We start from the raw sequence: 23,423 nt of genomic DNA on the forward strand, positions 1-23,423 counted from the left end.
TGGAGGGAAGAGGCTCCCTGCTCCAGTTCAAGCCTGCCGTCTCGGGTAATCTGGGATGGGATGATTTGAGATGGTGGTTCACGGGCCCAGGGCTTGGATGCAGATGACGTGTTGCCCACTGATGGCTCTCACCAACTCGGGGGGGAATCACTTCTTCCCTGTGATGCTCCGTTCCTTCATTAGTGAAACGGCGCTAACAGGCCTGTTCAGAGGCCTCGTTGCAGTGAATGAGGGATAGAAACGTGTTTGTCAGCTGAGAGGCCCACGCAAGGTGGTGATCATTTCCAACAGGCCACAAAGGGAAGCTGTTTCCCTGCAGGACCAGCTGAAGAAAGAAACTCATGTCCTGAGACTTCAAACCCATACCCAGGAAAATGCCAAGCGGAACCCGCTACCCATCCCCAGGCCCTTCTGCTCCTCCCACACTGTGAGCACTTCAAGCCCGAGCACGGAGGAGATGCCAATACCCTCTAGCATTTTGAAGGCAAGTTGTGGCATCTGTTGTTTCAGCTCCAAACTCTCCAGCTTCCAGCACAGGGTGGACGGCACACTGTGCACTCAGATGTTGCATGAACAAAGGCATGAGCAAATGAGTGAATCAAGAAATGCCAAGCCGTCTGCAGGTCCAGACTTTACTTCCAGACCCCACGCTCCCATCTGAGCCTTCCAGCCCTCTCAGGTCCCCACCCTTCCCTCTTTTACAGCATGACACCAGACGTACCAAAAAGGCAAACTGGACTTTATTATAAAGTTGGCTACAAAGTCACCACAGCACCACGAGGTGGCCACCTGGGCAGGCCCAGGCAGTCTGGCAGCCGGGTGAGTCCTGCACCAGGTACACGCTCTCGTGCAAGCACACGTGTGACAGCGGCAGGTCTGCCTTCCTCCATCGGAAAGAAACGTAGCGTCTCTTCACGCCCCCCACCCCAGGTGCGGGGCGCAAAAGTCACAAGAAGGGCCGCCAGGGCGGCAGAGTCCATCGGAATTGAAATCCCGTTACTGGTGTGTAGAGAATTCTACGTGGGTGTCAAGAGCCCCTCGGGGCACAGGCTGGCCCGAATGGGTGCTGCCTTTCCCCCACCAAGGCCCAGGGGTGGCTTGGCCCCCAGGAGTGGAGAACTGGCCCAAGCCCATGGGGCAGCACTGGGGGTAAGTGAGACTCCCCCATTCTCCACTTGAAATCCCATTCAAGGAAACTCACTACGAGTGAATACAGATTGAAATGGAAACTGGGATCGCTGGAAGTCTCTAAATTTTAAAAAGAAGCTCCCCTCCCTAGCCCTCCCTCCTCCCCCCACCCAATCCTGCAGGGCCTGGGGAATCAGATATATCCCCCTCCAGCCCCTAGAATCCCCCCAACAGTCCCGGGGGGGTGGAGAGCAGCTCCACGTCTTGATGACAATATGCCATACTTGACGACGTTAAGTCACAGACTTATTCAAAACGTTGGTTCCCCTCCACTTCCATCTGCAGAGAGAGAGAGAGAGGGAGAGAGAGAGGACAATCAGTAGGCCTATTAGGAAAGCCAGGCTGAGGATGTGGCACATAGTATGGGCTTCAAATATGTTGGCCCAATGACTGAATGATCACAGAGGTTTAGCAGAAAAGGGAGCAATTTGGACAGATGGAGTGAAACCATGGCTGTAGTTTTGGAATGTATGGAGCCATAGCAGACAGCCTCTCTTACTTTTCCAAATGCCTATAAACGCTCAGTCTGTATCCCCTTTAGGGATTAAGAATACTGAGATGGGGCTCTAATGCCTCTTCCATCAATTTGTGTGGGACCTTAGGCGAGTTTCTATAACCCTGGGACCGTGATTGTCTTCATTTGTAAAATGAGGTGATGATGGCTGATCTAGGCCCTTCACAGAGTTTAGAAGGAGGAACCATTAGTGAAGGATCCTCTTGCATTTATCCCACACCCCTAACCCCTGCCCTTCAGGCCTACTTGTCAGGAATGTCCAGATTATTTTTCATTAGTTCTGATTCTCACTGCTACCCTGGGCAGCAGACAATATTATCCCATTAATAAAGTGGAGGTACAGAGAGGGGAATTTACTCCTCTAATTCCACCCAGTACCTCGCTGGCAGGACAGGGACTTGAGGTCTTGAACTTTTAGGCTGGACTCACCTTCATGGAAGCTGTCTTGAACTTGGCTCTGGAGTTGATGCAACTCATCAGTAAACCCATCGTAGGGGAATGCTGAGACACCTGTCTCAAAGGCGGTTTCATATGTGGCCAGGTCCTCCAGGAAGCTGTGGTCTTCTGGGGACAGGTTGTTGCAAGGCGACAGGGCCCCTCCTGGGACCGCTGCCTCAGGACCCTCTGAACTCCATTCCCCATTGGGGTCTGGGGTAGAGAGATCCATGAAGATGTCTTCCACGGGCACCTCTTCCAGGAATATGTTATCAGGGTCCGCCAGGAAGTCCAGCTCCTGGCATTTCCAGGGTTTCAGGTCCAGGCTGAGCACAGGAGGGCCAGACAGGGACAGGTTGGAGTCCAGGGGCTCCAGCCCCCCAAGTGGCTCCAGCCCACCTGTGCAAGCATCAGCCGAAAAGGGCCTGTCCATGCCCTGAGCCAACTGGCTGATCTGCTGGATGAGACGGTCTATCTCATTCTGCTCTTTCTCGGAGTAGTGGAAGAAACTCTGTTTGACTGGAGAGGCCTCAGGTGTAAGCAGGCCTTCGGGCACCAAGGGGAGGTCCACAGAGAGGGAGCCCCGGAGCTGGGCTAGGGCCAGGAGTGTGCAGTCCCCATTACCAGGGCTGCTGGGACTTGGAGGCAACTTCTCATAGAGAAAACTGCATCCCTCCTGGGCGAAGTAAGTCTTGGTGGGATTGGGACTCAGTTGTTCTGGGAAAGTTTGGCTGGGGCTGTTCAGATGTGCTTGGAATGCTGTGCTGGGAGGAGTCAGCTGCTCATGGGCAGGGCTGCCCAGAGGCTCAGGGAAGGCAGCAGTGCTGGGAAGCAGCTGGTCTGAGAAGTTGGAGGTGCAGGGAGTCAACTGATCTTCATAGCTTCTGGCTGAAGTTTCAGTCAGCTGGCCTTGTAGTGGGCTAGTCAGTGGATCTGAGAAGGTTGCACTACTGGGTGTCAATTGATCAGAGAAGGTCATGGTGCTTGGAGTCAGCTGTCCTTGGAGAGAGCTGGATGGAGTGGACAAGTGGGCTTGGAAGGGCTCGTGGAGGCTGAAGAGGAAGGCACAGCCTCCTGGCTGGTGTGGTGTATAGGGTGGGGTGCACACAAGATCCTTGCTCAGGTCGGCTTGAAGAGAAGGCTCAGAGCGAGGTGGAAATGTCAGGTAACTGAAGCCCAGCTCTTTGGGAGGTCGGGGAAGCTCTTCTGATGTTGAGACAGCACCCATCTCAGGAGCAGTGGGGAAACTGGTGCTTCTGGGAGCCCCCAGGGCTGGGGTAAAGAGTGGGTTACGGCTGGAGCCCTGCTCCTGGGAAAGGATGTTCTCAGGGAATGAGGGCAGTATGGTTGGGGTACCCAGGACATAGGTTGCCTGAGTGTCTTCAGAGTTCAGCTGCTGGCGGAGGCTCCAGGCCTCTGTATTACTGGAGAGGAGAGAAGAGATAGCCAGTAAGGATTTGGTGTCCACTCCCAGTGCAGTTCCCAGATCTGTATCTCCTCCATGCCCACCTCTGCTGCCCCCCACCCCAGGCTCCTGCCTCGCAGCTCACCTGATTGGGTAGTTATTGGCAGTAATGGGGCCATCTGGACCTTCTGAGTATAACAGGCAATAAATCCATGCCCAGCCTCCAGGCTTGGCCTGCAGTCTCACTACCATCTCTGCCTGAATATCTCCACTCTCAGCCACTGAAGGGAAAGAAAAAATGCAGAGTTAGGACACATATCACATAACATCACCTAAACTATCGCCCCACTGACCTCTCCACTGAGTTTGGGGATCAATAGCATGCTCTTCTGACTACCCTAACCTGTACCACTCAGCTCCCCACCTTGGCCTCACCGTTTGGAGTCCCCCAGTTCTGATGCTATTTTCACCTTTACTCCTCACCCTAATGGGCACCCTATAGCATCCAAAACTGCTGGCCTCTGGTGCCTCCCCAGCATCAGCCTTGACCAGACCTTCCTGGTAGGATCTCCCATGCCCTTTCCCAGCTCCCTGCCTTGTCCCCAGCTTTTCTGGACACTCACACAGGCGGTAGTGTTGAACAGAAGCGTGGCCCAGGTCCTCAGGGTGCAGCAGTCCATACCATGATTTACAGAGCAGTTCACTGCGCTCAAAGCCCAGGTAGATTAGGACACTGGGAAAGTGGAAAGGGTGAGGTCAGCTTTCTGTTTTCCCTGCTTGCCAAGGCATCTCACTCCCTCCCAGGTCCTCTGTTCCCTTAGATCCCATCCTCCCTGCCCCTGACTCCAGAATCTAGGGTCCCCTCATCTCTGGCCTGCTTTCTTCCTGGGGTCTACACACTCTGGGCTTACCTCTCAGAGATGTCCAGTAGGGCCATGTCCTTAGCATGACGGCTCTGGAACATGGCTAAGAAGAGTGAAGCAGGGCCAGGGCCAGGACCAGGGCGGGGTCTCGGCTCCAGTGGAGCACAGAAGGCTGTGAACACAGGGTTTCCTGCCCAGTAGGCTCCAGGTGGATGAGCATGGAATCGGCCTCGAATAAGCACCAGTTTGTTGCCTGCACTCTGGCGCCTAAGCGACTTGGAGGTGTTGAAGCGACAGCGGAAGAGGCGATCTAGGTGAGTGAAGAGAAACACTGATAAGAAGGCAAGTGGTTGAGAGATGGCAGATGAGGAGGAGCAAGGCAGCAGACGGGAGACTGGATTGAGGAAGAGAGAAAGGAGAGCTCACCGGTGTCTAGGGCAGAGGGCAGGGCGAGTTGCTGTCGCACAGTTAGGTGGTCAGCTGGGTCAATGATGTCGTAGATGCTGTCACCCTGGGCAACCAGGTCCACCTGGAGAAAGGTGAAGAGGAAATGATCATTAGTGAAGGCATCAAGAGCCGATCCTTGACAAATAGCATCTTGCAGGGTGTAAACCCTTGCTCCCAAGTAATTCTCAGAAGTAGGAAGCTCATTGGGTCCCATCTGTGCCCTGGCCCAGCTGGGGGAGCCCCCCAGCACTCACCATGGAGTGGCCCAGGTGCTCGCTCACACTCTCAGACAGATATAGCAGCTTCCCCTCGGCTGTGAATACAAGCAGAAAGCCAGGTAGCGCGGCCACTATGTCTTCAAGCTCTTGAGTTGAGAGAAGCCCTGTGGGGGCCCCCAGAGGAGCACCTGCGGGATGAGAAGACACGGTGAGTCGGGAGTAAGACTAAAAGGCAAAGCAGACGTGAGGAAGGCATGGAGTGAGCTTTGGAAAATCCAGAGGGATTGCTCGTGGGCCTGCCTCTGCACACACCTGTTGACCCACTGCCCGTGGTTCTTGCCTAGGGAACCTGTTGCTGGACTTCCAAGTCCGGCCGGGCCTTCTGCAGCTCTGAATGTCAGGACCACGGACAGCGCGACAGAGCCGCCCTGGCATTCAGCACCGCGGGCAGCGCCTCGCAACCGGGCGGTGCTGTCTGCACCGTGGACAGCGCTTCCAAAGCGGCAGAAGCCCTTTCAGCACCGCCAACAGGGGCTGCGCTCCCCCAGGCTTTGGCGACTCTATCTCTGCAACTTCCCGGGCTTTCCTCTCCGGGCTCCGGGAGCGCCCCTGCGCGGGTGGGAACTGGGGCCATTCCGTCCTGGCGCTCTTCCTTTCCTAAGTCTGGCTCTAGGGACACTGTCCAGGCTCTCTATCCCCACCCAGAACTAAGGTGAAGTCTGGACAGAGCTCGGAAGGAAAAGCAGGAGTTCCTTAGTCCCTGATCCCTTCTCTCCCAGCTCACCAACATGCTACCCTAGACATGCGGCAGCCCCGGAGGGTTCCCTGAGCTCCACTGTCCCCCGTGTCCGCCAACTCGGGTCTCCAAAAGCCCCAGTTTGCTCACCTCCGGCGAAGAAGACGCCCTTGCGAGTGTAGATGCAGGCAAGACTCATGATGTGCAGGTAGGACAGCCGGACCTTGTCCGCTTCGGCCAGCGGCAGCAGCTCCTTGAGGTTCCGGATCTCGGCGTTGATCTGGTCGCGGCGCGCCTTGGAGGCGCCCTTGGTGGAGCGATACATGCCTAGCAGCTGCGGAGCTCCAGCCCCGGCGCTCCGAGCACCTGCGGTCCTGTCCCGAAGCCGGTGGCTTCTTCCTCCTCGCTTCCCCGTCTCTCGCTCAGGCTCGCTCTCTCCTCTCCTCTCCTGGGCTCCGCTCCGCTGCGCTGCCCCCGTCGTCTGCCTCGATCCGCCTTATATAGCTCCTGCCAGGCGTGGGGGGCACGCTTCAGAGAAAGGGGGGCGGGCAAGCGGGAGGCTGGGCTAAGCAAACTGCAGCAGGAGCCACTGGCAGGCGCTCCTCCTCCCTCCCCGACTTCCTACGTCATCCCGTGACGTAGAACGAGAGCAGGAGGGGTGCCGGCGGGAGGGGGAGAAAGGAGGCTGCGGAGGGGGCCGGGGCTGGCGGCAGCCGAGCTGAGGGGCAGGTGCTGCGTTAGGAAGGCCTGAAAGGGGGTGCAGGGACCCAGGCGTCCGAGTGTGTGCAGCCCAGGGAAGCGACAGGGCAAGGGTTGAGGCGGCCAGAAAGCCCCTGGCAGGAGAGGCTGCGGAGGCCCAGGAGGGGCTGGTTCCGACATGGATTTTTAAAGGAGAAAAGAAAATGGGGGAGGGCATGGTTGTCCACAAACTCCCCCTTCCTAGCTGCTGGCCAGAAGTCACCTTCACGCGAGGGGAAGAAGGGCCTTCGCTAGCCTCTGCGGGACAGGTCACAGCGAGGGTTTCTCTCTAGGGATTCCTGACTCTGGGATTCCCTTAGTCACTTTCAAAGAACAAGCCTCCTTCCCCGCCCCCCCTCCCAGAGCCAGGCCTCGGAGATTTAGCAGGAGAGTCACACGAGGGTGGGGTCTAAGCCCCTGGGGTGGGTGGAAAGGGGGTCCTGAGGAAGAGGGGTCAGCTGACTTTGGCCTTGGTTCTATTTTCCCTCCGCCAAGAATGGAAACAGCAACACCTGCGCTGCAGGCTGCAGTGATTCCGCGTTTTCCTGTCAACTAATTAACCTCAGCCAGTGGCGGGGAAAACTGAGGCAGGGCCCAGGGCATGGTGAGGGTCTGAGTCTGCCCCTAGGTATCCCTCCCCCCCATCCGCCCCTGTCGCCAGCCCCCAAAGTGAACGGTCCCCCCCCTTCCCCGCCCCCCGCAACCCCCGCCCGACTGCAGGCTGGTGTCTCCCGCGGGCTGGGGGCGGGGGCGGGGGCGGGGCCGGGGAATCCCAGCTCCTTATTTGGAGAGGAATCCTCCAGCGTGTGCCGCGGCGCAGCGGCAGGCGGAGCCTCGCTGCCTCCGCAACGCTCCGGAGGCCCCCCCCCCCCCCCCTCCGCCTCCGGCCGGGAGGATGGGGAAGCAGCAGAGAAGCGAGGGGGCCGAGCTGGACCTTCCAGGAGAGATCCTTGCACCTACCGCGGACCCCTTGACTCCTCAGGCTGCCCTCCACACCCCTGCAGACCCCTCTCCACCTTCGGTGCTAGGACTCCTCTCTCAGCCTCTCTACCTTCCACTCTCCACACCCCCCTCTCTCGGCCTGAACTACTTTCTTTATCTCATTGCCTTGTCTCAGCTTCCTGCGCCCTCTACCCCCAACACATTCATTCCCCTTCGGCTCTCTCGAATGTCCTTTGTCGGTTTTGTTTCCTTGGCCCCATCTCCCCCTTCCTTTTTTCTCTTTCAGCACCGATGATTGCTCTCTACGGGGGGCCGAGGGGTTCCTTTCTTTTCCCCAGGATCCTATAAAAGAAGAAGGGATAGGCTAGGGGATGGTTTGTGCGAAGTCTCACTTGGAAGACGGGGGCTTGTGTGAAATACTTGAGGGGCTGGAAATGAGGTCACTTTAGAAATGGGAGAGAGGGGTTGGCCTGATTGTAGAAAGTCACATAGGAAGGGTAGAGATGCACGTTGACAGCAAGAAGTGAAATTTGGGGTCAAGGAACTCCTCACTCCTTGCGGGAAAGGGCAGTGGCAAGAGAGGCAGACTGGGAGGAGGAGACAGCCAAGGAGAAGGGTGGCCGACCGCTCGGACATCCCCATCGACCATCAACCGTCCAGTGGCACAACTGAAATGGAGGGGAAGGGTGTGTGTGTCTGCACCCTCTCCAACCCTATTTGTCTGGGTGACAGAGCAATGGCTCCACTTTCGTCTCTATCTGACTCCTGACCTACTCACCCACCCCTCCCTTAAGCTTCCTTGTGGACAAGCCCTTGATCTTCGGATGTCCTTCTTGTATGAAAATCCAGGGCAGTATTCCTGTTCTCTTCGCGCACTGATGAAGCTCTAGCCCTGGCTGGGAGACATTCTTAGTGTCCCTCTCCATGATAAGTGTCTATTGGTTGGGCCCAGCTGGTCTTCAGTAAGCAGAACATTGTCAGTGAAAGAATGGGGCTCTGGTCGCTGTCCATGGTTCTGAAAAAGTCACCAGGGACATCATATTGGCCATGGTCTGCCTGGGACATCCAAGTAAGAGCTTGAGACCACACAGGCCTCAGAATGAGGTCCCAATGGGATGCCCCCCCTTCTTCTGAGGATGAATATGGGAGAGGGTACCAGGGGCCAAGATTTCTGAGCTCTAGGAGTAAAGGAAGCATGGGGGGAGAATGGGGTGCAAGGGAAGAGCCCTTGGATTTTTCCAAGAGATTAGACTGGGGAAAAGAGAGACACTCTGGAAGGGAAGAATGGTCTAGAAATGGACAAAAGAGGGAGTAGAAAAAGGTTCATCCTAGTTCGCCCACTCTGATTCAAGTTGAGAAGCTCTGAATGCCCCAATGTCTCCTCTCCCTAGGCTAGCTCCCACTCCCTTTTCCTCCCACCTCCATGGAGCTATTTTTAACAGTGAAGAACCAAAAATAGCTTGGCAGAAGCTTCAGGCCGTGGGAGAGGAGCTATTTATATCACCAGTGACAGTTCCAAAATAGCAAGCAGGAGAAGGGGGGCGGCTGGCACACTAGAGAGCTCCTGGCCGCTGCTAAAAATACTGGCAGTGTGAGTCATCCTGGCCTGGCTGAGTCACCCCACTCCTCCCCCCGCACACACACACCCCAAGCAGCAAGCAGCAGCAGCAGCAGCAGCAGCAGAACAGGCTAAGAGTTGGAAGCCCGAGGTGGGGGTGGTGTCAGAGCCCATAGACTATAGGAAAGTGGGCAAGAGAGTGAATTGAGAGAGGGGCTTTGGAGTGAGTACGTGGAAGAGATAGAGAGCAGGAGCACTCCAGCCAAACCCGCTGGGTGAGCCTGCAGCATTCCCAGCTATGCACGGCTGTTTGGCTATGCTCGGGCCATTAAAGGGAGGGAGCCAGACTGTGAGAGTGTGCATGTGTGTGTGGCTGTCCATTTAACCATGACTGCATGGTTAAATTATGTTTTTGTCTGTCTGCACATGTCTTTGTAGTGGTGTGTCTGTATCCCTATGCATTTATGCCTGTCTTTATAAAAACGTCTAGGACTTCTTGTGTTGTATGTAGTTCTATGTTTGTGCCTGCCTGTATGTATTTTTATTTTTTTGCAGCTTTCTATATGCCACCTTGTCCGTGTGTGTGTTTGTGTCCACGTCTGAGTCTGCCCTGGGCCTTTCTCTCGCAGCATCCCATGCTGTAGGGATTGGTATGTATCCCCAGCCTCAATGCACCTTCTGTTGCCGTCCTCTCTGATGTCACTGTTGGGCTCTTGCATCACCTATCCCTAACTAACCTCTCTCCACCCAGCATCTTCTCTTCTTTCCAGCCCTTGGACCCCAATCATTTGTGAAGTTCTCTCCGCTGCATGCAATCTCTAGTAAAATGATGGAAGAAAGGAACCCCATATGACCTCAGCTTTTTCCCTTGAACAGTCCCGAATCTTCCCTGGCCTGCAGGAGAAGTGGTTTTTCATCACTCCATATTTGGGGAGCTGAGGGAAGAGGACTTTCTTTAGTTCTAAAAAAATTTCCTGGTGTGGGCACAGGCATGTATGGCATATGCGTGTGCACACACACACACACACACACACACAGCCAAGAGAGAGAATGGGAGAAAAAAAATATCAAGGTCCCTTCTTTACTGAGAGGAGCTCGCATCTGTTGCCATAGCAACCCGCCCACTCCTTCCCCGAAAAATCACCAAGAAGAGGTGATGGCATTGAGGAGGGATTGGCTGATTTCTTTCTTTATTATTTTTTCCGAAAAAGGACTTTTTATAGCAAGAACAGGCCGTGAGAACCCTTGCCCATATCTTCCCATAGCTTTATTGGGATATGGAGGGACATCACCCCTCAACATCTATCAGAGAAGAGGAGGTGTATCTTTTCCATAGATTTGGGGGACAATGATCTCCTGGGAGAGAGCTGGAGGGTAAGTAGGGAGTCTGCTCCTTTAGAACAGCCCTGATTAGGGCTGCTTTTCTGGAGACTTGGAGCAAGGAATTGGACAAAGGGCTGTCAAGGTGTATCCTATCTTGGCCTGGACAGATGTATCTATGAGAAGGAGAAAGAAGGAGGAAGGGAATCACACACACACACACACACACACACACACACACACACACACACACAGAATGAGTGAATAGCACATGAGTATCACTGGCTGGGTCTTCAGAGCACATGACAAGATGCCAAGGATTGCAAACTCTCAGTGGTGGTCAGGCAATTGGACAAGATGACTCAAGAAAGTTCCACTAATGCAGCTGGTGGTGCTGCAGTCACCTGTGGTGAGGCCACAGGTGTGGCTACTTGACTTGCACCCCTGGGAACTGGGGCCATGGGCGAAGAATTTGGGGAGCACTGAAGCTTACCTTTCTTCACTCTAGTCCCATCCTGAGTCTGAAAGGCCCCCTCTAAAGCCTGCCCAGCAGCCCCTGCAGCCACATGACTTTCTCAAGTGAACCGTAGCCTCCTGCCAAAGGACAGGGCGGTGGGAAGGAAGGGATGCCACGTTTCCACCTGTGCTTGGCTGGCTGCAGAGACGGGGCTGAAGGCTGGACAGCCAGACCAAGAATCTGACTCTAGAGAGAAGCAGCTCCCCCTTCCAGCGGGCTGCTGCCATCCTCAGCAGTCAAGGGCATGGCCTGGGGAGGCGGGTGAGCTCTGAAGTGATGGAACAGAAGAATGAAAGGACTTCAGATTTACTCTGATCTGTTAGCCTATTCTCATGACAAACCTGACTCATATTATTATGCCTATTTGGTGAAACTGAGGCTCAGAAACAGGCAACTACTGCCTAGTCAGGTGTGGCTCAGCGGTTGAACGTCGGCCCAGGAACCAAGAGGTCACCGATTCAATTCCCAGTCAGGACACATACTCAGGTTTCAGGCTTGATCCCCAGTGTGGAGTGTGCAGGAGGCAGCTGATCAATGATTCTCTCTCATTATTGATGTTTCTATCTCTCTCTCCCTCTCCCTTCCTCTCTCTGAAGTTAATAAAAATAAAACATTAAAAAAAAAAGAAACAGGCAATTATTTACTCAGTGTTACACAGCAAGTCATTGGTGATGCTGGGCCTTAAGCCCCCAGCCCAGGCTCTTTTTCTTGCATTACGGGGTACAGCTGTGGTCTACAAATGCTGGCCTGCATGCCAAATATGGCCCACTGAGTGGTTTTGTAAATACAGTTTTATTGACACACAGCTACATCCCTACCATCTATGGCTGTTCTCACCCCACAATGGCAGAGCTGAGCAGCTGAGACCATATGCCCTGGAAAGCCTAAATTATTTACTAACGGGCCCTTTACAGAAAAAGGTTTCCATCTTTTAGAGTCAAGGATGAGTTCAAACTAGGACTATCTCTGCATGTCTCTACTTTTCTCAGCCAGAAGCTCTCTGGGCCCAGGGCACACTAAGCTATCATGTCATCTCTTTCCTCTCCCAGTGCCATGGAGCAATAGTGTCCTGCACTCCTTAAGAGTGGGGAGATCGGGAGGCCCGGTGGAATAGGCTCCTCACTAGCTTCTAGCCTTTTGTAGCTGTGTAGCTATAGCCTCCCCATACAGGAGTGATGCTCCACATTCTGTTTCCATGGCAACATAAGTTGGAGTTGGCAATGAAGAGTCAGGGTACTCCATTCCATTCCTATCCCAACCCCAGCCTCAGGACTGCATTGCAGGAAGTGGTGGGGGGAAGGGTGTCCCTTAGTTAGTGATAAAGGTACTATCAGGGGAAAATGTCCTAGTGGGAGGAAAATGACAGCAGTGTCGGGCCTCAGGCCTCCTGGAGCCTCCAGTTTAACCCAGCGGACGAATCTCTATACACCTTCCCAGAGAGGTTTAGTAACTTGCCCAGGGTCACATGGCTAGAATGAGAGGAATCCAGAATTAGAATTCAGGTTTTCTGATTTCTACTTCTTTCTATTTTTTACTAGATTGTTCTTTTGAATTCATGGGTGAAAAAGGTTTTCTAACAGATTCCCAAGCGTTTCCACCCCCATCCCCCACCCCCACCCCGGTTCAGGGCCTAGGGCCCAGCAGTCCATGCATGAAAGTGTCACCCTCAGAGAGCTGGTTGTGCAATGGCTGTCTTGTCTTCATCTGCATCTTAGCAGGCGGTTTTTCTTTCTCCTAAGGCCCTTTCATTATGTTATCACTCCCCCAGTTCTACTTGCACAGAGAAGTATTCAGAACATTTTATCTATTTATGGTTATGAAATCAACAAATCTCATGTGAAGAGGGTACACGTTGGCACCCACGTGTTGAGACCATCAGAGCCGGGTGAATGGGCTGAGCAGAGAAGGTGAGGGGCATGGAGCCATGGAGGGGGCGGGAGGGGGAGAGAGTAGCTCAGGTGGGAAAAGACGAAGCTTTTCTGGAAGCTTTTCTGGGCGAGGACCTGAAGGCAGGCCTGAGAGACGAGGGCACAAGTAATGCCATGAGGAGGAGCGAGTCAACCCAGCCATATTCCCAGTGGGAGAGAAAAAGCCATCAGCTGAAAACTCTCCGAATGCAGAGCAGAGCCCAACACTCCTCAGCACCGTGGGAGAGACAGGAGTGCAGGGCATTGGCCGTGACCTAGAGGAGCGGGAGGTCAGGAGGAGGGACAGACCTACTACCATTCATCTATTAGTCCAGCCCAGTGCTCCCACCACCGCGCTCCAGTTGGTGTCGTCCTACTTGCCCTGCTTGTCCTCCATTTGTGTCTGGGGCTCCTCCTCAATGCCCCCCCCCCCCCCCCGCCACCACGACCCTTGGTGCTTCTTCGTCCTGCATTGTCACTGCGTGTCTACTTGTCTGTCTCCTCCACCTGCATCTGTGTCCGGTCTCCAGGGTCTCAGTGTCAGCGTAGGGCCCGTCCGCCTGGGCCTCAGTCTGTAATTCCCTCATGTACACATGCCCGAGGGCTGAGTCTGTGCCAGGCTCTGGCAATGCAATGGCTGGGTCACACACACCGGGCCTTAACCTCACGGAGCATCCGGGCTGGTGAGACAGTGGGAACTGGATCGAGCCATGTAAGCGGGATGAGGTCTGCAGGGTGTTTTGGGGAGAGCCGAGGAGGAGGTGTGGAGAGCTGGGGAAGCTGCGTGTCAAGGGATTGTTTGACTGGGCGAGGCTGTGCTGGGTCAGGTGTTCGTGGGGGGTGGACAGCGGAGTGCAGCCCTGTAAGTGAGACTGCACAGGCACCGGCAGCCACGGAGGCAGCACGGAGGCGGCCGCAGCAGCCTGAGGCGGTTAAGATGTGCGGTGCGAAGGCCAAGAGGGCCAATGCTGAGGCCCAGCTCCACCAGGCAGTCTGGCTCCTGTGCTCCAGGCAGGACGGAGCTGAAACGGCTCAGTCTGCAGCAGAGGGCTCTGTGGGGAAAAGGCTGAGTTCTTTGTGGACAGGCAGGCAGGTAGGAGGGCGCCTGAGGCTCATAGAGGCAGAGGGGGTGGAGGTCAGAGGGAAGCTCTGGGATGGGATGCCCGCGCGGAGTCCTGGCTCCTTCACGTTGGGCAAGTGACTTGACCTCTCGTGCCTCAGTTTACCTATCTGTTAAACAGGAATGTGAAGAGAGAAACAGTAGCCACATCAAAGGATTCATGAGAAAGCTAAGTTACAGCTCTCGGAACAGTGCCTGGTACACACAGGAGCACAATAAATGCTGAATGAGGAAATGTTAGTCATTATTTTAACTTTATGAAAAATATAATTTCAAACAAGGCTCTGAAGCGATGGCCTGGGCTGGTTCAGGAGGCAGCACTCGCCCTGTCGCTGTGAGTGTGGGGACAGGGCCTGGGCGCCCACTGGCTCTTTGCAGCCTTGGCCCAGGTTGGTCTGAGAGCACCAGATGGGCGGGGCCAGGCTGGAGCTGCAGAGGTTCTGAAGAGAAGGACGAAGATGATGGGGGGGGGGGGATCACACAACACCATCCGGAGGGTCCAGCCTGGGTCCCCGTGCGCTCCTTCCTTGGACGGCACCGGCTCGTGCACTGCTCAGCAAGCCGAGGGTGGGAGCCCAACATGCCCCTCCAGTGCTCAGCCGCCGAGTTCCCCTGAAGCAAATCTGACCGTGGTCTTCCCCAGCTTAAAACCCGCCTGGTTCCCATCACTCCCCATCCCCAGAAGCCCTCCTAGCCCTTTGTCCCCTTCTACTCACAGTGCCTCGGCCACCATAGGCTCCGGGCTCAAGGGTCTCCTTGTTACCACCTGAACCCACCTGGTCACAGGAGCGCTTACTGACTCAGCACTTCCCTGGGCCTTACATACCTAACGCGTGCATTCACTTCACCCAAACCTCACAGCAGCCCTGTGGCCTCTGGGCTGTTATTATTCCCATCAGCCCTGGGCCCCGTGGAGAGGAAGTCTGTAGGGAATGGCCCATGGGGTCTCAGGAAAGATTGACAGGATTAAAGGCTGGGTGACCTGGGAAAGCAGTAGGCCCGGGACCAGGCCAGTGGCAGAAGGGAAGCCCTAGACGCAACCCAGAGCCCCCCGGGCGCAGGGGAATGAGGCCCCCCACTAATGGGAATGCTGGGACTCAGGGAATGGGCTGGACCATGGCAAGAAGAGGTAGTGGCGATGATGGCCTATTGATGGAGCAGCTTCTGGAAGCAGAAAAAGATGGACCTTCTGTGCAGAATGGGGGGGCGGGGGGGAGACCAGGAAGCTCTAAGAGGAAAGACCACCCGGCTGAAGGGAGAGCTCCCGAGTCACCCAGCACCAAGGACTGGGCTGGAGGAGCCTGTCAGGACTCACAGGCCCGGGAGGAGTTGGAGGTGGCTTAGTCTAGATGCTGGTGGATTGTGTTTGGGCGGGAGGACCAGGAGACATGGATTCTGGTCCTGGCTCTGCCATCAGCCTGCTGGTGTGTTATGCAGGTTCCTTCCCCCCTCTGGCCCTCAGTTTCCTTCTTTACACAAGGACAGTGGGTTGGACCACTTGGCCTGGAGGGGCCCTCCCGTCTCGGGCAGCCTGAGCATCTCTGGGGCCCAGGTCCACCTGGCCAGTGCCTCTCAGTCTTCGGACCAAGTTTCAGGTGGGGATGAGCCCGTGTGCCCAGTGCTAGGGTCTGCGTGGGCCTGAAGTCACAGAGCACCACGTCCTCGGCCCTGGATGAGCAGGGCCACTTTGGGCCCTAGAGACCTGGCCTGTGCGGAGGGAGGGAGAACAGGTGTTGGTGCTGACCCTGTGGCTTTCCTTCTTCAAACCCAACCTCTCGGGGGCTATTCTCACAGGCCTGTGCCAGGCGCAGCAGGGACTCACCATTGGAGAGGTGCGATGGGGTTTACGGGCTATAAAACAGGTCGTCCCCAGAGAGGCCTGCACAGCTGTGGCTGAAGTAACTCCGGCCTGCAAATTGGCTTCAGTCTGGTGGGAGGAGAAAACAGCCCAGAGGTGTCGTCACAGACCGTCACAGAGAGACTCCACAGCCTGGCAGGACACCCCATTTCAGAGAATCCCAGACTCACAGTTGGCGTGGGGGCCCCCGGAGATCATCCACGTGGAGTGACAGCCTAGCGCAGAGAATGGAGTGGCTCACGCAACACGGCCAACACTTCGCACGGGTGGGCCCCGAACCAGGTCCCTCTCCCAGCGTGGTGGCCTCTGTGCACCTCCCGAAGGCTGGCCTTTGGGGTCACGGTGACAAGCCTGGGCCGAGAGGCAGAGCTCTGGGTTGTAGTCTCAACAATGCGCTGACTCGCCGCTTGCTGTCTCAGTTTCCCCTTCTGTGCATTGAAGGATCAGCCTTTTCCAATGGATGCCCCTTGGAAAAGCCAGTCAAGGCTCAGGGCTAACTGCTCCAGAGCATGCGTCTCTCTCCTTTGCCAGACTTGGTGCCCAGAGCTGGGCTGATCCGATCCACCTCTGGTCCCAGCCCTGGTCCCGAGTAAGGGCCCAGAGATGTCTAGAGCCCACGGCTCCCTGGGCCTAGTCACGCACTTCACAGCTGTCTTCCAAAGAGCCGGTCAAATGCCCCTGCGGGTGCGGCAGGGAGAGCGCAGGCATGATCGGGATTGGGCAGGGAAGTCCAAAGAGTTGGGTCCACATGGCGCTGGGAGCCCTGCCAGAGCCTGCAGGCCACACCTCCGTTCAGAGGCCAACTGGCACCGGTAAGCAGTCTGGAAAGGTCTGGCTCAGGAAAGTTCCAGAGAGCTGGTGGGCTGCGGGAAGCCTTTGATGGAAGCGGATGCTCACAAGCAGCAACCTGGTTGGAAGATCATAGAGTCCATGGTAATCCAGAGGCTCCTCCAGAATGAGATGGATCCAGAAAGCCCACCTAGGTCTGGACTCTGCTGGGGAAGACACAGCAGCTGGTGCCGCAGCGGGGAGGGGAGCCTCTACTGCGGGCGGGGCAGGGGCCGGAGACTGGCATTCTGTGCCAGCTATTTTCAATGTCAAGGAACAGGAGAAGGACCTCCGTCTAGGAAGTCAGCATCCTGGGCTCCGGCCCATGCTCTCCAGGAACAAGCATGCCACGTGAGCCTGGTTAAGTCACCACTTTTCTCTGGGCCTCAGTTTCCCTTTCAGCTTAATGAGAGGGTTGGGGAACCTGCTGAGGGCCTTGTAGCTCCATCCTAACCTGACCTCAGGCTGAGCCCCAGGAGGGAAGGGAAGGCAGAAGGCTGGCGGGGGCGGGGGTCTCCAGAGGCCCACGGTGGCCTCCGGGCAGTGAGTCCTCACCTGGTCACCCTGCGGCCTTGTCCAGAGAGGATCCCCAAACGCGCTAGGCCTGGCCTCTGGTTTCCTTCCAAGATTCCTATGGAACAGGAGTTTCCCTGTTGAGAGGGTGGGGAGTGGGGGTGGGCGAGGGGCAAGGGCAGGACCTCCTTTCTCCATGGCTGAAATTTCCCTAAAGTCAGTGGAGGGCGCTATGGTGGTGGGGGGCGGGGGGGGGGGTGCAGAGGGTTTGGTGCAAGGGGCTCCCCGACCCGCGCCGGTCTCGCTGCTCGCGGGCGGGGGCAGCTCCCTGGCTCTGGCGGAGCCGCCACTCCGCCAGTTGCCTTTAAAGGCGCCAGCGCGCGCGCATCAGCAGAGGAGCTGCGGCTCTCTTCCAAAATAGGCAAGAACTGGGAAGCCGCGGGAGACCAACTGCGAGCCGCGCCGACGTCACCCGGGGCCTCCCTCCCCACCACCTGCATCAGGTCTCCATGGCAACGGCGTACCACGACTGCAGTTGAATGAGCTACACGAGAGGTGGAGCGCGCGCTCCCTCTTTCTGGCGTCCCGGCCCGAGGCCGCACTGGGGAAGGGAATGCCGACCCGGCGCCAGGAGGAAGGGGGCGCCCTCATATTGGAAAAAACTCCAGTACCTTTGTGTGTCCCGGGAACCCAAGAGCTGCTCGGTCCAGGGACCCCCAAGCCTTCGGTTCAGGGCTCCTCAGCTCCCAGGGTTCCCCTTTATCCCCATCTCCCCTATCACTTCGTTAGCTCTCTGGTCCCCAAACTCTGCGGAAAAGCAGACATCGTGGGCTTAAGGCGCCACCGCGTGGCCGCTGGTGGCGCTGTGTCAGGGACGCTTGTGGCTGGGGTCCCTTCGTCTATGCCGCCCTCTGGTGTTTGCGAGAGGGAAGAGCATGAAATATCTCAGTCTTCACATTAGAACCCTAATTAACAAAGACATCTCTGACATTCGGTAACGGTTAGTGAGTGCTCCGAGGTGCCAGACACTGCTGAGTGCTTTCTGGTGTCACTTCATTTCGTTCTCACAGCAACCCTGCAATGTAGATGATGATGAGGAGGAGGAGGAGGAGGAGGAGGAGGAGGAGGAGGAGGAGGAGAAGGAGGAGGAGGAGGAGGAGGGGGATTACTACTATGACGGCTGCCATTTTACAGATGAGAAAAGCAAGCTGAGAGAAGTTGTGGCTTGCCTAAGATCCCACAACTGTAAGAGGCAGAATTGCCACCTGAACTCATGGTTGTGTGCACAATGCTTGACCCCTCCCTTCCAAACCCATGGTCTCCTTTGATTCACTTCAGAGTCTCTTGAGATAAGCAGGACAGCACTTATTAAAATTATTCCCACTTTACAGATAAGGAGGCAAGGCTCCTAGAAGTGAAATGTTTGGCTGGAAGTTTCCGCAGCCATGGATAGAGGGCAGGTCTCTAGGGCCCTGATCTGGGGATTTTTAGGATGAGGTGGCAGGATAACGGGGAGTACAGCACATCCCTGAGAGACCTTGCTCCTTAGCAGGACAGACTGAGGAGCCAGCTCATCCAGAGGCACTCCTCCATTCGCAAATGCAGCAGCCCAAGGCCAGGCGAGGGGCAGGGACTCTCCCCCATCCCCAGGGCTCTGAGAGCTCATGGCAGCTGCATGCTCCATTTCCTCCCCGCATTTGAGGATATGACTATATACTGTGCACCCCACTCGGTGTTGTTTTCTAATGCCATCTTCCTGCTTATGCTGGACCCTCACTGCTGGGGTGAGAAAAACCCTCCCTGGTCTCAGCTTGCTGCCCTGCTTTCCAGTGAATAACCGTCCTCAGGTCTATCGCCTTCTTGTATTCCTGCGAAGACGCTGACCCCGTGCAGGTCTCTGGGCGTTGTTGGGTTAATTCTTACTGGCTTGTATTTGGGGTGAATGGGAACACCTGTCCTCCAGGTTTGTTGTAAACTTTGGCCAGGGGATTGGGTTTATTAGCTGGTTGCTCTGGTTTTAAGGGGAGATTCATGGAGATTTAAAATCTGTCCCTGCTGCCGCTGCTGTCCTCCCCATCACTCTCAGCTAACCCGCTTGGAGATGCTAAGGATCTGCGCATAAGCCGTTAAAGGGAACGCAAGGAACCAGAGTTTGCAATGTCTAAAGCTCCAGGTAAAGGCACTGCTGCAGCGTGATTTAGATTTATCAGGAATTTATAGCAACCCGTTAGCTACAAGGCATGTTGTCCCCGCGTGGGTGACAGTAACTCCACTTACTTGGCCTGCAATGGCCATTTTTGTCCCATTCAAGGGACACCAGGTCAGTCCACACCTTTCCTTCCCCCTGGGTGGCTCCGCTGTCTTCCCGTGGGCTCGTTAACAGGATTTGCTGCCATTCCAGCGACCCTGAGAGGGTTGCAGAGATCCACCCAGAAGTCACCTTTATCCAGACTCCCCCAGATGTGTCCCCAAGTAGCCTCTCCCCAAGTAGTGCTTTCCTACTGCTTCCTCCAGCTGCTGACTGGGGTTGGGGTGCCCCCTCTTTCCAACTCCAAGGTTTCTCTTACGAGGGTTGTGTTTACGGTTATCCACATAGACTCTCCCTGTCTCCTGACTCGAATGTCCTGTGGAACAGCCAGTGGCTCCCAGCGCCACCGTTGGGATCTGTTGTTAAATTCCCGATCCACTCACCATTCCACCACTGGGTGACGATCGGCCATGTGTAATCTCCCACCCGCCCCGGAGCTACACCCATGGCTTCCGGGGCTTTTCTCCACACCCACGGTCTCAGCGTCCTGGCAGTGGGAGTGGAGACGGGCAGAGACGCGGCCTCTCAGCGGTGGTTTTCCATGGCTATCAGTTCTGATTCCCTCCAGGCGGGGCCAAGAACGGTCCCGGGGGTATTTTCTTTCCTTCTTTTTAAAAAATATGTTTTATTGATTTTTTACAGAGAGGATAGAGAGTTAGAAACATCGATCAGTCGCCTCCTGCACACCCCCCACTGGGAATGTGCCCACAACCAAGGTACATGCCCTTGATTGGAATCGAACCTGGGACCTTTTAGTCCGCAGGCCCGATGCTCTATCCACTGAGCTACTGAGCCAACCGGGTCAGGGCTTTGGGTGTTGTTCATCTTCCTCTGGTTGGGTCCCAATTCCACCTTGATATCCTGTAATTTATGGACTAAGTATGAGCCACCACCAGGACACTCTCTATCAGGAGCTCTCAACCTTGACACTATTGACATTTTGGGGCCAGATGGTTCTTTGTTGGGGGACTTTGCGAGCCTCGCCCTAAAGAGCCCAGCCTAGTCCTTAAGGGCCCAGTCTAGGCCCTAGGAGCCGAGCCCAGACCTAATAGCCAAGCCCTTCCTCTCGGAAATCAATAAAAATATACATATTAAGAGCAAAACAAAACATGCTGGCCTCAAGAATATAGAGAGCTTGGCGTGTCCTGGGAAGGGGCCCGGTGAGCTGAGGGAGGAGCCATCTGAGCACAGTGGGAAACCACTCAAAAACGTGAGCAGGAGGTTGATTTAATCTGATTTTCATTTCTGAAAGGCCACCTTGGCTCCCAGCGCCCAGTTCTTGGTTTTAACTGCCATTCTCCAATAAAAGCCACGGGCCTCCCTGGGGCATGGCTGCGTCAGGGCTCGGGCAGGGAAAGCACCAGCTGAGCCTGTGATAGTAACTTTATTACTGACCTGCAATTACTTTCATTGCGGGGCAGCAATAAAATGTTTGTTGTCAAAAGGGTGACTGCCTCTGATTGAGCGGGATTGAGAACCGCTCCTCTGAGAGCAAGGCAGTACTCAGAAGCGAACGGATGGGGACTGGTCACTTGGAAGAACTCCAGGGGCCAGTGCTGGAGCAATCTGAGCAGCAAAGCAAACAGCTTGGTACTGGATTAGGACTCAAAGTTAATATATATACTTGCGGCCATGCTGATGAAATAAAGGAGGGAGAAGGGATAAACTGCGTCACAGAAGAAATCCAAATATATGTGTAGCTCCCCCCCACCCCAGTGCTTAGCCACACCCACCTTTGACTGGGGACTGGACTCCGAGGCTGACTTCCAGAGAATAGAGTATGAAAGGGGGGAAATGGTAGCTTTACAGCGGATAAATCTGGCAACAAGACCTCAACCAAGGGATCAACGTTAACATCGCCCGTGATGTCGTGTGAATATCGGGTACTCTCTGATGTGTGATCAGAAGGGCATTTACCGAGCGGTGTTTCCCCCCATAATACCAGGCCCGTCATAGTCAAAACAGAAAACCCCCATTTGGGGGACATTCTACAAAATTCCTGATCAATGCTGCTTAAAGGGATCTGTATATATATATATATATATATATATATATCATCCTTAGAAGTAACATGGCTCTGCAAAGGAAATCTTTTAAAAATATTTTCTTTACTATTTGGTATTATTGGGGAATTAGTCAACTCAATCAAGGAAATAACTCAACATCGTAATTGAGGTATTGCAAAAATGATGTCATATAGCTTTAGATACATTTGAAAAGTTGATCTGCTGGAAAAGGAGAAAAAAAAACCCACTAAAATGAAGGGAATTATCATGACATTTAAAAGCAATGCTTTTTGGATTAAGAAGTACAAACTGGTAATCACAAAATAGTCACGGATGTAGAGTGCAGCACAGGGAATACAGTCAGTAATACTGTAATAACTATGTATAGTGCCAGGCGGGTACTAGAATTATCCCGGGGGGCGGGGGTCACTTTGTAAATTACATAATGGTTTAGCCAGTATGCTGTACACACGAAACTAATACAAAATAATATTGAATGTCAACTGTAATTGAAAAATAAAATAAAAATAATTTTAAAATAAAAATAACCCTTCTTATAGGAACTTTCCAGCTTCCATTTTTGTAGCAATTTGATATGACCAGGCCTTAAGATTCTCTCTTTGGATACTATTTTAAGTGACAAAGACACAATGGCCAGATTTAAGGATAAGTTTGCACTGACAGTCTAGTTTGGATATTAAATCCACCTGAAGCAGATGAGGAGTGCTAGCCAACACTGACAGGGAGAGTTATTTGGATTTAAAACTCTGTTTGAGCCCCAGACATGATTTAACCAATCTACTTATGAATAGTTTGGGATCCAATTATGACTTTCACCTCCACTTCTTTGGAAAGAACTAAATAGCATATGGTAGCATTTCCAACAATGTATTTATTCCAAAGACCCTCACTGCACCAGCATGGATACTGCAAAAACAACAAAACCAGTTGTAAATATGAGTATTAAGAACTCTAAGGAGGACTCCTTTGAACAGACTTAGAACAAAATATTATTAATTCATGGGAATAAGTGAAATGCAGATCTCAATGCATTTAATTAATAAAGGTTGTTTTAAAACAACGTTGTATAATAAAGTCACATTTAAATTTCATAAGAAAAAATTCATATTCCTAATTCCATAAGAAATCTACAATATGAAAATTGCATATTGTAATTATTTACTTATTTTGCATTACCTAGATTAAAAAAAAATCTTACTCATATACTTTTCCCAGAAACATACCCAACCAACCACAATCTCATATTATTGCTTATTCTTTACAATCCACTCTATACTCTATTATTCTACCAAAAGATATTATGATCCCATAATAACATGGGGGCCACATTAGTATGGAGTCTCTCTATGCCTTCACATGAAGTGAGATTTCAAAACAGGAGACATGTCTTGTGACACAATCCCACGTCATTACATCAGGAATTATTTTGACAGAAAACATAAATAAAGCTAAGATCATTTACAAAAATATCATAACTTCTTCTTTTCTCTACTTCAGCAGGAATTGATTTGGGTTTTTCTACTTCAGCAGGAATTGATTTGGGTTTTTCTACTTCAGCAGGAATTGATTTGGGCAGATTTCAATGAAGGGTATGTATCCCTTTCTCTTTCACACAAATAGACTGGTCTATAGTTACTATCCTTCCTGTGCTCATGGTGGTGTTCACCTGTGTCATTTGCTTTCGTTTTCCTGTTCTTCTTGAATTACCTTCTGATCCTCTAACTCCTCTAAGCTTATTTATTACAAGTACAAGCTTCAAACTCTGTTTTATCGTTGTGCCCAAAGATTCACCTATGGAGATACTCACTCTTTCATTATAAATTATTCATTTTAGCTTTCCTTTGCATTACAGTCAGGGCATTAGCATTGCTTTTACATTGTGTGGACGGGTTATGTTACTCGTAAATCTCTTTTAGGATTATCGAAGCGGTGTTACAAAATGTGCTATAAAAAGAGGGTGTTGGGTTGGGCTCTCAGGGAG

At 53.6% G+C, this 23,423-nt stretch overlaps 1 protein-coding gene across 1 annotated transcript; it reads right to left on the bottom strand.

Moving 5' to 3' along the window:
- Nucleotides 1-1,418: 1,418 nt before the first annotated feature.
- On the bottom strand, nt 1,419-6,131 carry NPAS4 (neuronal PAS domain protein 4). Its single transcript, XM_008146916.3, has 8 exons — nt 5,957-6,131; nt 5,107-5,258; nt 4,832-4,934; nt 4,454-4,715; nt 4,166-4,275; nt 3,688-3,823; nt 2,132-3,561; nt 1,419-1,467 (listed from the first exon to the last, which is right to left on the bottom strand). Exons 1-8 carry the CDS (start codon nt 6,129-6,131, stop codon nt 1,439-1,441), a joined length of 2,397 nt encoding a protein of 798 aa, XP_008145138.2. The 3' UTR covers nt 1,419-1,438.
- Between the last annotated feature and the right edge of the window lie 17,292 nt (nt 6,132-23,423).

This window comes from Eptesicus fuscus, chromosome 13 (genome assembly GCF_027574615.1).
Source record: "Eptesicus fuscus isolate TK198812 chromosome 13, DD_ASM_mEF_20220401, whole genome shotgun sequence".
Lineage (NCBI taxonomy): Eukaryota > Metazoa > Chordata > Mammalia > Chiroptera > Vespertilionidae > Eptesicus > Eptesicus fuscus.